Genomic DNA, 11,304 nt, shown 5'->3' on the forward strand with positions numbered 1-11,304 from the left:
ACTTTTTGAAGTCACGATATTCCAAATACTGTGAGGCCTCTGGCCTGTATCGACAGCTCACCCGTACCACCAGATTTGACACCCTGGAAGACGCTGATATTTACCATTGATTTTTTTTTGTCTACAGCCATTGATGCTCTTCGAGCGTCTTTGTTGATCCGTTGTGTCGTTACCTGGAAAGTGGTCGTAGCGAAGCAACAATGCGAAAGGTCTTTGGCTATGTTGGCATCCCGATGACGTCTGTCTTTCACAAGACGAGAAGGACTATCGCCGCTCTCGAGTTTACTCCTAGATAGTCTTGGATTTCGGTTGAGGATTGCGTACTATAATGCCCCGAGCGTTGGATAGACGGAGACAAGGTGTAATTGGGGTCGAAGGAGGGTTGGCTGTGCATGAGCAGGCGGCCTAAACCGGCTGATAACCCAACACCCAACGCAGCCCTGCTTCACCAAAAGATGCTGAAAACCAATTGGTTCTGACCGCCTCGAGCCGAGGAGCTATACATCAGGACCGTCAGCCAAGCGTCCAGCCTGGCAATCGACGACACATCAAGCCACACAATGTCGGGCGGACGCTAAAATACGCGAAAACCGAAAACCTGGGCTGTCATTTTGAAGTGCGAAGGCGGGAAACTGTGATGGCGGCGGGTTTCAGCGGAGCCGAGTTCCCCGAACGCAGTATTTCTCGCGGGGCACATGGTGGGTGAGGGGTTTGGGGACGTGGAGGGGTGAAATGGGGACGAGGGGCTCGATCGCGTAAATTGCCCTGAGCTAGTGGGCAAACCGCTATGATGAAGAAGTTGACAAGCCGGTCGTGGATTTTTTTCTTTCGTTCCTGCTTCGTTTGTTCCATCTTTTTGCCTGCCTCATCCTCTACCATCGTCGTGCCGCTCAACCTCGTCAGCTCATTCTGTGAGCTTTGTGAGGAATACCAGATCGCCAAGAGCCTACAAAGCAGAGTGAGGGGCATTGCGGGGTAGCAACAGCTGTCGCATGCGCCATTGTCCTTGATATCTTTGACAGCCCGAATCTCAATCGTCAAATACCATCATGTCTGCTAACGTCCCCATCGCGCGCTCCCTCAGGGATATCTATACCGACGATGCCTTGCCATCACAGTCGAAGCGATGGACAACACTGCTGTCGCGCTTTGAGCAACAGTTTGGCGAGGCTGCAGCCTTTGTCGCACGCTCCCCTGGACGCGTGAACATCATCGGCGAGCACCTCGACTACTCTCTATACTCCGTCCTTCCCATGGCCATAACGGCAGACGCCATCATCGCTGTCTCCTACGACGAGACACCCGCCGATTCGTCGTCCTTCAAGCTGACTGTGGCTAATGTCCAGTCCGATAAATTCCCCACCCGCGAGTTTGCTGTCGCAGTCGACGGCGACGTTGAAATTGATGCCACCCAGCACGAGTGGACCAACTATTTCAAGAGCGGGCTCCGTGGCGCTCTTGAACTCCTTCGAAAGAAACGGGGACCCGACTTCCGCCCCAAGAGCATGAAGATCCTGATGGACGGCAATGTGCCCGCCGGTGGAGGCCTCAGCTCGAGTGCGGCCTTTGTCTCTGCGTCGGCGCTCGCTGTCGTGGTCGCCAATGGCGAGGAGGCTGTCGACAAGACGGAGCTTACGGAGCTTGCCATTGTCAGCGAGCGTGCGGTTGGCGTCAACTCGGGAGGCATGGACCAGTCGGCTTCTGTCTTTTCGGAGCGTGATGCCGCTCTATTCGTCTCCTTTGCCCCCAAGCTGACGGCTCGTCCCGTCTTCTTCCCTCCAACCAACCCCGAGCTTGTCTTCCTCATCGCCCAGTCTTTTGTGACTTCAAACAAGTATGTCACAGGGCCAATTCACTACAACCTCCGTGTCGTCGAGGTAACGCTGGCTGCTGCCTATCTCAACGCCGTGCTTAACCCGCCCGGAACGCAGTTGCCCGCCGACGCCGGACCCTTGGGCACCTCACTGCACGGCTTCCATGAGACCTACTTCCACCACCAGCGTGCTGCCAATAGCGAGTACTCGGTCGCGACTGGGAGCCATTTCGATACTCCAGAAGCTCAGCTCGTGGAGCTCATCCGGTTGACAAAGTCAGCACTGTCGCAAGAGGACGGTTACACACGCGAGGAAGTGGCTTCGACGCTCGGCATCACAGTTGCCGAATTGGAGGCGCGTTACACTTCTAAGATCCCCATCCGAGCCGACCGGTTCAAGCTTCGTCAGCGCGCGTTGCATGTCTTCGCCGAAGCTCTACGCACGCTTGAGTTCATGTCACTGATTGAGTCCGCCGCGCCGTCGAAAGGCGCTGACACGACGGAGCTCAACACCAAGCTCGGCGCCCTGCTCAACGAAACGCACGCGTCTTGCCAGACAGCGTACGAGAACAGCTGGCCTGAGGTTGACGATATTTGCAGGATCGCACGCGAGGCTGGTTCATATGGAAGTCGCATCACTGGAGCTGGATGGGGTGGATGCAGTGTGCATCTCGTCCCCGCTGACAAGGTCGAGGCAGTACAGACAGCATGGGACCGTGAGTACTACTCGAAGCGGGAGCTGACAGCGGAGCAAAAGGCCGAGGCTACGGTGGTCAGCCGGCCAGGAAGCGGCAGCGCTGTGTTCATCGTCAAGGAAGGAAGCATTGGAGCGTAATGTAGTGGAGTGATTGTCAATTGAAAGCCCGTACTGCCTGTCCGTTGACCTGGTTCTGGTATGCGCCAGTCGGATGTCTTTGTCATTTCGCCACGTCAGAAACAGCTCACGAAGCCTGAGGCTCGGCCTATGCGCGTATGATAAGAGCGTTTCTTTTTCGCCCCCGCCCCCTCCCCTCGCAAAGAAAGTAACACATTGTGTCTCAGTGGATAAAGTTGGCAAGCTCATTGGCAGACGCGCCCTGGTCTGGCATGCACGGAGTACCTCAGGAACTAAATCTCTAATAGGTTGCCCTACCATTTAGCTGTTGGTCAGAGGTGCCATGTTCTGGAAGACTTCCATTGCTGGCTCATGTTACCTTGGCTGACAGAAGCGCACTGCTGTGCCGAAGGATCTCGCCCCAGCCTCTGGCGCTCAGCGTGGCGTTTCAATCGAGATCACTGACTGACGAAGCCGTCAACCCGCGTGATGACGCCAGGCCAGGCTCACTCATCACACAGTAGAAAACAAAACCTCGAGAACCCACGTGACATACAGCCCCCACGTCGGCATCGAGGCCCACATCTCCATATTTTTAGGTGAATTGTCAGGTCAATTTTATGACAAAACGCAAACATTCTCTTGCTGCGGATACTCGAGGCTATGAGCAATACCATCGCGTCACTGCTGGACGACCACGACCACAACTACGACCATGACCACGACCACGACAATGGCGATTCCGGTTGCTTTTCGTGGCGACTTTCAAAGATGGAGCGCGCAAGCCTATTCCAGCCAGTGTGATGACCACAGTGTTTAACGGAATGAGGGGGACGCACCTCTAATGCCTCACCATGGATCTTGCGTGTGACCTGTACGGTGTACGAGGTCAGTCGCACTGTAAGCAGCAGTAGCAGTGGGAGGCAATCCAAGATCTGTCATCTCTTTGTTCGCTTCCGTGACACCGTACAGTGGCAACAGCCAGGCCCAAAACACTCCTGTAGCCTGGCCACGGTCGTATTGGTGGAGGAATGCAAGTATTTCTGCTGCCCCTGCCCTGACATATACCGTATGTTGCCTTGTAATAGGACTGCTAACTTTAGAATTCGGCATTCGGGCTGCAGCGACCATACCGTGTCGCGCAGTGGCCACCTTTGAGGATTGTGAAATAAGGCGTCTAACTATTTTCAAACGGTGATGGCTTGCAACAAGCCAAGGTCGGGTCCCTCTCCTCCAGCAGTGCATTGCGCTCCTCGATTTCGGTCCGTGCCTGGGCCAGGCGATCCTCAGTCGACACACCATCCGCTTCTGGTAGCCTACAAGTCACTGAACTTCCTGATTCTTCCCTCTCCTTTTGATATGCCTCGACGATCTGACGCCTCTCGTCTCGCTCCGCTTCTGTTGGTTTCTTCGGCAGGATCCCCGGCCTCGGATGGTACAGCTCGTCATGACCGGTGATGTTGGAACCATCCACGCCGTGGTATTTATCCCTCTCTTCCTCTGTCAGGGGAAAGTGCGCGATGATGTTGGCAATTTGCACAGCACTGAGTCCGCGAGCATCGAGAACTGTGTAGCTACCAGACATTGATCGAACGACGCCGTCGAGACCGACATGAAAGAAGCCTCGTAAAGTGGGATCCTGCTTCATGGTCTGCGACAGGGGGCTAGGTTCATCTGGTCTGTTTCGCTGTTGGGAGGCCATGACCGACGGCAACTGACGAGATCAATTAATTCGATATGTTCCCCCCCTCAGAGAGATCGAATGCCTCACCCTCCTTTATACACCTTTTTGATACAATTCGACGAAGCTGGTGTCGTACGGCGTTCGATCATGACTTCACGGATCCTTCGCTGCGTGAGACGATCAATAAGATCGAATCAACGAGGGTCACAACAATCAGCACGGGTTATCCAGCAGCGAACCAACTGTAGACGACCAAACGAATGAACGTTGACGCACCCCTTGGTCTCCCTGGACGTCTGACATGGATGGCTGCCTCGCACGCAATTGGAGAGGTGAACGAGGACTAGCCAACCCCTGTCACTTGCTTGATTATCATTACAGCAGGGGTTGACAAACTTGGGGATGCTAGTAGGTAGTTACATTACAGACAGTCCAGTTGGTCAAGTCGTGCAGTCGGCCCTCCAGGAGCCCAACGTCTCTGGTCCGAAGGGCGGGCAATCACCCACCTGGTTCGCGAAACGCGGTTTGTGCGACTGCCCTAGACAAATGTTGATGACGGATGCGCGACTCCTGGCGGCGGTGTATTTTCCTTGTGTCCCGCCTCACTAGACATTACAACTACAGACACCTAATGATGCACGACTCGTCAGTGATCATACACTCCATGTGCCGGGGAGGTAAGGCCGCCGTAATCGATTCACATGTAGCGCACCAGGCCTTCCCACAGCGCTGGGCCCAAGTGTCGGTGGCGTACAACTCCGAAAACTTTCGACGACTCATGCCAGAATCAACTCCAGGGCGACCGTCAACCCCCCAGCTGCTTGTCGGAATAATTGACAGCGAAGATCACCTCTCTTTTCGGCCCTGGATGCAGGTCCGCCGACGCAGATACAGCCACCGTTCAGAGCTCATAGGTACGAGGGACCAGAAACTGGCCAAGAGATAACAAGGTTTGGCATGTGTTAGTCCGTATCTCTCTGATCCTCGTCCGTTATCGTCCAGCAGCGCTTTGCCTTTCCCGGCCTCGTCCCCCTTACCCTTGCTTTGCCCCCAATCTTGAGATCCTGGTGGTCCAGGCTCCGGGTCAAGCTCAGACCCACCTGAAATCGACCGGTAACACCCAGACGAGGAGAAGGGCCCCCCCAAGAAGCAAGAAGCAAGACCCAAGACCGACCCAAGACCCCAGCTAACTCTGCCCACCCACCATCTTTTCTGGGTTTGGTCTCCCCGTGCTCTCCATGCTTCTGCTGGGTAGGTCTCCAAGTGCTCAGATACGCTGTGATTGTCCGCTCTCGCCCAGAATTTCCCTCTCTTTCCATTCTTTCGCCCATCGACCTCTTCGCCGGCCGTTGTACCTACGCAGACGACGTACAACGAACGCTTTTCTCGCTTCGAGCCCTCTCCACGTTGTCGTTGTCGTCGTTATTGTGAGACGAGTTTTCGTCACCCCAATACTTTTGACCGCTGCATCCAGTCGGCCCTGCATCCACTCTTTCTTACCGACCTACGCCCGCTGGTTGACGCCCGTTTCTCTCTCCTGTCGCCCGTCGGCACATGCCCGGGGACATGTCCGCGAATCCTTGGCCTGGGGACGGCTCCTCCCAACCGCCGCCGGCGCCGCATCAAGAGGACCTCGATCGTCAATTAATCCAGCATCTGCTAGGTCGATATGGGCATCGCGAACTGAGTAGACTCATTCGGGATGAGGTTGGTCCTCGTAAGTCGATACGCCTCCAACCAAACTGGGCCCCCGTTCCGCTCGTCACCAGCATTGACTCGTCTCAGAATCCGATGGAGCCTCCATCATTTCGAGCGCACCAAGCGTTGCTCCCTCCTCCGTGTTGTCGGATGACGCTTCGAGCGTCTGGGATACACAAAGCGTAAGAACGTTTTCGTCGGACACATCGTCCATCGCCGGCAGCATACGGTCCAATGTGTCCAAGGGCGCCAAGTTCTTCGCCCGCCGCACTGCTAGCAACACCACCAGTGCAACTGCTGCAGCTCAGGCCCAGACGCACTCGCAAACCGTTGCCCAGGCTGAGCAGGATCATCACGATGCTATGCAGCAATGGAACTCAGATGGCAGCACCCCTCAAGCGACGCCAGCAAACGAAGGCATTCCGACCACTTCAACCTCAACCTCTTCGAAGCAAAAGGGTGCCTTCATGTGTGGCTTCTGCAAGGAGGAGGATATCACCAAGACCTGTACCCGCAAGAACGATCTCAAGCGTCACATCGAGGACTTTCACAATGTTAATGCCCAATGGTTCTGCCGTCACCGAGGATGCCAGATGGTCTTTGATTGGCAGGCTGCCTACAAGACGCACTTGAAGACGGCGCATGGAGGGTCTCGTATGTCGCTTGACGAGGCCAAGGTGAACTTGTGCCAGCAGGTTGTCTTCGCCTGTGGTTTCGAAAATTGCCCACAAGTGTACGAGGCACCGAACGACGATGATGCCGCAGCTGTTTTCAAGGACTACGTCAGCCACGTTGTCAAACACTTTGACGAAGGATCCAACAGCGGTGAGTGGACGTACTCGGCCAGGATACGAAATCTACTTCGGCAGGCACAGGTCGCGCCCATGTGGAACGATTCGGCGGCTTGGAATGAAGGCGCGCAGAGCAAACTGGTTTGGAATCCTCAGACCTCAGGCATCCTACGCAAGAGGCTCGAGAGCCGACACATTGGCGACATCAAGCTCCTGATCCAATACGCCTACATCCTTGGCACAGATCCAAGCACGCATCGCAAGTTTAGGGACGATTTTGTGACCCCGGTGTCCGATACTTGTCAGCAGAACATCCCTGGCCACAAGCTCAAGTCACGGCAGCCCAGCATCCCTACCGTGCCGCAGGAAGATCCCTTCTCGTTCCGTATATCGCGGGGCACAAATCCAGCCTTGGCCCATTACATAGCCTCGCAGCGAAAGGTCTATGTTCCCAGTCGCCAGCGATCCATGCGCCCACCACAACTTCACCAAACAAGGCCTACGACCATGAGCAGCCAGCATCACCTGCCGCAGCAACAACAACAACAACACCAACAGCAGCAGCAGCAGCAACAACAGCAGCAACAACGCAGCAGCAGCCAACTTGGACATTTCTTCAGCAGCATACCAGAAACGTCGCCGTCTCCGATGTATCACGACAACAGGCAGTACGTCCAACCGAACGGCGCTTTGCAGAACGGCATCATAGCGGACGATCTGCAAAGCCTACGGAGCATCACCGGCGGTACCCCCGAACCAGCAACCGATATTGAAATGCAAGATGGCATTATGGATTTCGCTGGACAGTACCCATTGCACAGTCCGGCCGGCGATGGCCCGCAGTCCGGATATTACTGACTGTAGTCAAACCTGGCATGGGCAGCACAACTACGTTCAGGGCCTTAGGAAGAGTCCTATCGAAAAACTCACACTCACTTCACCCGATCTTTCCTTATCGACGTCGTCACTTTGCCTTCCCCTGAACCCCTTGGATTCTTATACCCACATGGCCGCATTGGCGGTCTCGATTTTTTTTCATACCCAGATGGAGCTAGATGTCTAAATGAATGGACGACGGAGAAGGTTTATGGTTGTACATCACTTGAAAGCGCCTGCAAACATGCTTGCAGCTTGTGAGGGACAGCAGGTAGAAGGTATCGCAATAGGCAATTGGCAATGCCTGATTTTATCATCTTATTGCTTGGGCCTGTACTTGTAGTAAAGTCGGTCATCTCCCGGTTTCCACGGGCATGCCGCATGAGTCGTGTCGACTGCTCCCCTGTTGCGTGATACCTGCTACCACAGGCTGATGCAAATTTTTGATTGAGTTTAGGCAGGGTCTTAATCAAGCCGCCCTGTCGACCAGCCAAAGTACCGAACTGCGGCCGCACTAATGCGGGAGAAAGTTCGATTTCAGTCGCTGGGACTGTTTCCGAACCTGGTCCCATGCACACCTCGATGACAATTAGTGATCCCTTCATCATGTTTTTATGTAACTTTCGTCACAGTCTATGCTGGTCATACGTGACTATAGCATCACCCAGAGGATGATTTCCGGCGCCGTCAGCTCAAGCTCTCAGCCGACACGTTCCAAACGTTTCAAAATGCGAAGAACGAGTTATGGGGATAGAATTCTAGACAGAGTTTGGCGATCTGGGCGCAATGTGCACAAGTATATGTATTCCACAGTGGTACTTTCATCCGCATGTTACAAGTATCAGGCCTTCTGACCTTGGAAATCTCGCCTGTAGCCACGGATCCAATAGTCGGACTGGAGAAAGACGCCAGCATTGATCGAATGCCATGGCTTGGTTGGATCCACAAGCGAGAGATCGTAACGCCTCACAAGCTGCATGGTGGTTAGTGTCAGGCCCAAGAGACAGACGGTGGAGAGCTCACTTCGACAAACACCTTGTTCAGCTCCATCAACGCCACGTTTCGCCCAAGACATTGCCAGCGGCCGTACCCGAACACCAAATCAAGAGTGCCTTCCATGTTCTGGAGTGTCTCCTGGTCTGCTTCCAACCACCTCTCTGGTCGGAATTCATGCGAATCCTTCCCCCAAACGTCCTCGCGGCGAAAGATGCCCCAGGCACAGTATCCGATCTTCGTGCCCTCGGGTAGAAACACCCCCTTGAACGTGTCTCCGCCGGCTGGAACCTCCTTCGACATGAGGCCTACGACAGGTGGGAAGATCCGCAGTCCCTCTTTGATGACAGCCTGAAGGTACGGCATCGCTCTTGCCTCTGCATCTGTTATGATAGGCTTGCTCGGACGCGCAGCGCTAATTTCCTCTAACAGACGGGCAACGACGCGTGGCGCGGTAATGATGTGCAGGAGGGTCGCACGGATAGCCGTGGCCGTGGTGTCCGACCCCGCGAGGATCTGCATGAGAATCTCTGACTCGACCTCTGACTGCGTGAGTCCTTTAGCAACGAATGAGCCCAGCATGTCGCGTTGAACCTTGCGGTCGGGGCCAAATCTCTCGGCTGCCACCTGCTTCGCGATGGCCATGGTGCGCCCAAGGCCAATGAGATCCTTCTCGGAGGGATGGAGGAACTTGAAGAGCGGATGCTGTATCATGGCAACAAGCCAGGGGATGACGGATGTGACGATGATCGTCGGCATGTTGTCCTCCATTGTCTGAATGTATTCGTAGACGTCCGAGTCGGAGGCAACATCGCCAAAGGGCGTGCCAAAGGCGAGGTCCGAAATGACATCGAGCGTGAAGTACTGGGCTTTGCGGCCAAAATCAAAGGCCTTGTTCAGGTCAATGTATTTTGTTTCAAGGAGGTTGAGTAGCGCGAGGACATTGGTGTCGATCTTGGCCTCGAGATTATCGACCTCCTTCCCAGAATACTGCGAGTGTCTTGTTAGGATATGAAGGAGGGCCGAGAGATGTTTTTGATTGAGGCCAATTTCAATAGCTAACGAAAAAAAAAACACATGGCAATCAAGTTGACTGGCAGAAAGAAAAAGATTGTGGAAAAGAAAATGGAAACACTCACCCCGGCGGCCATTTTGGACCGTAGCTTGCCATGCAGCTCGTCATTACGCATGGAGAGAACATTATCCTTGGCAGGGTCGAGTCGCATGCCATCGTACCATTCAGATCGCTTATATGTCGTGCGAACATTAAGCATCCGCTTCATAAGATCGGGGTCACTGGTGATAAGATCATTGGGGCCGACGCGAGCAATATCACCTGCTAACAGTCAGTACCCATTGACTGATTCTCTGCAAGACTGGGCCGCAGCTGCCAAGCGTGACCAGATTGCTTGATCGTGCATATGTACAGCATGATTGGGAAGAGAACAGCAGGATGAGGGATCGAGAATTTGAGACAGCGGTTGCGGGGAATAGGAGCTGTTGGTGCGCGAGACTGACCATATTTTTCACAGACCTCGTAGAGATCGAGGTGCGTGCGGCCGCCGCCAACACGTCGAACCAACCACCACTGCGAGAACCCGGCCAGACGGGGTCCTCGGATGTGACGAAGGCGCAAGTACTGCCGAAACATAGAGACAGCGGTCCACAAGGCGAAAAGCAACGTAGAACCCGCGAGAACGGCAGTCGTGGGGATAGCCATGACGCTCTTACCTCTTCTTTCCTCTTTGGAGGCTTCAGGGTTTGGCCAACTCCAATGGACCTAATGGGCCGGCTCAAATCAAATGGTGAAGGAAGAGGGGTTCGCTGTTGTGGGGGGTGGGAGAGAAGGAGACCAGGTGCTTCTTGAACGACAAGACGGGAGATGGACAAGGGCTCTCAAGGCACAGAGGGTTGTATTGCACCGAGCGTACATGTACATGATGGGTGAATGTCGGGCCATGGCGACATGGCACGGGGAAGCAGGTTTGTCGCTCTTTCAAGAACCGGTGAACGACGAACATGTTGATTGAATCCGAGATAAACGCTGATGAGCAGCGCATCTGACAGGGGTTGAGACCAGCGGACTGTAGCCGTATTGGAGTGCATAGGGTCAATGGAGCCCTCCCGCAGTTCCCGACGGGCTAGTTACGTGATGCTAGCCCCCATCTCGTTAGCCGCCCGTTGCGTGTGGCGTGTGACGCAGCGAACGATATAGTGTCCTTCCTTCCCTGAATATTTTCGACAAGCTTGCCTTCCGGGGCCTGGGCTGCTGCATCCGGGCCAGAGCAGCGGCGTATGCCAGTGGCTAGGGCGCTGGACGCGGCACGCATGTGGCACCCTTGGCGCAGAGCTAGCCTCCCGGGGCGTTTCTATGGCGGACCTCGACAGCCCTTTAACAGGCCGGGGCTCCCTGCGGAGTCGCTGCGTAATGCGATGTGACATGGCGGGCAATTGGTCGAACTGAAGCCCACTGACAACAACACCCTTTCAGTCTTGCCTGACGTCCTCCACTTTCACCTTGAGAACATGCTGTCGTGCCTATCTCGATGCGACCTGTCATGTTGGCGACTCATCCAGCCGTGTCTCAAATTTCGCTCCCATCCATATCACTGCACAAAACGCCCCCCCCAGATCG

At 54.8% G+C, this 11,304-nt stretch overlaps 4 protein-coding genes across 4 annotated transcripts; 2 read left to right on the top strand and 2 right to left on the bottom strand.

The window, feature by feature from the left end:
- Positions 1-1,049: 1,049 nt before the first annotated feature.
- On the top strand, positions 1,050-2,648 carry GAL1 (galactokinase; the record flags this gene model as incomplete). Its single annotated transcript, XM_028638363.1, has 1 exon — positions 1,050-2,648. One exon carries the CDS (start codon positions 1,050-1,052, stop codon positions 2,646-2,648), a length of 1,599 nt encoding a protein of 532 aa, XP_028496983.1.
- A 1,156-nt stretch (positions 2,649-3,804) lies between these two features.
- D7B24_004191 (uncharacterized protein) lies at positions 3,805-4,329 on the bottom strand (the record flags this gene model as incomplete). Its single annotated transcript, XM_028638364.1, has 1 exon — positions 3,805-4,329. One exon carries the CDS (start codon positions 4,327-4,329, stop codon positions 3,805-3,807), a length of 525 nt encoding a protein of 174 aa, XP_028496984.1.
- A 1,536-nt stretch (positions 4,330-5,865) lies between these two features.
- D7B24_004192 (uncharacterized protein) lies at positions 5,866-7,658 on the top strand (the record flags this gene model as incomplete). Its single annotated transcript, XM_028638365.1, has 2 exons — positions 5,866-6,028; positions 6,097-7,658. 2 exons carry the CDS (start codon positions 5,866-5,868, stop codon positions 7,656-7,658), a joined length of 1,725 nt encoding a protein of 574 aa, XP_028496985.1.
- An 859-nt stretch (positions 7,659-8,517) lies between these two features.
- Positions 8,518-10,389, bottom strand: D7B24_004193 (uncharacterized protein; the record flags this gene model as incomplete). Its single annotated transcript, XM_028638366.1, has 4 exons — positions 8,518-8,649; positions 8,700-9,659; positions 9,809-10,005; positions 10,188-10,389. The coding sequence occupies 4 exons, from the start codon at positions 10,387-10,389 to the stop codon at positions 8,518-8,520; spliced, it is 1,491 nt and encodes a 496-aa protein (XP_028496986.1).
- Between the last annotated feature and the right edge of the window lie 915 nt (positions 10,390-11,304).

The sequence above is a fragment of the Verticillium nonalfalfae genome (assembly GCF_003724135.2).
Source record: "Verticillium nonalfalfae strain VnAa140/NRRL 66861 chromosome Unknown scaffold_23, whole genome shotgun sequence".
NCBI classification, from domain to species: Eukaryota; Fungi; Ascomycota; class Sordariomycetes; order Glomerellales; family Plectosphaerellaceae; genus Verticillium; species Verticillium nonalfalfae.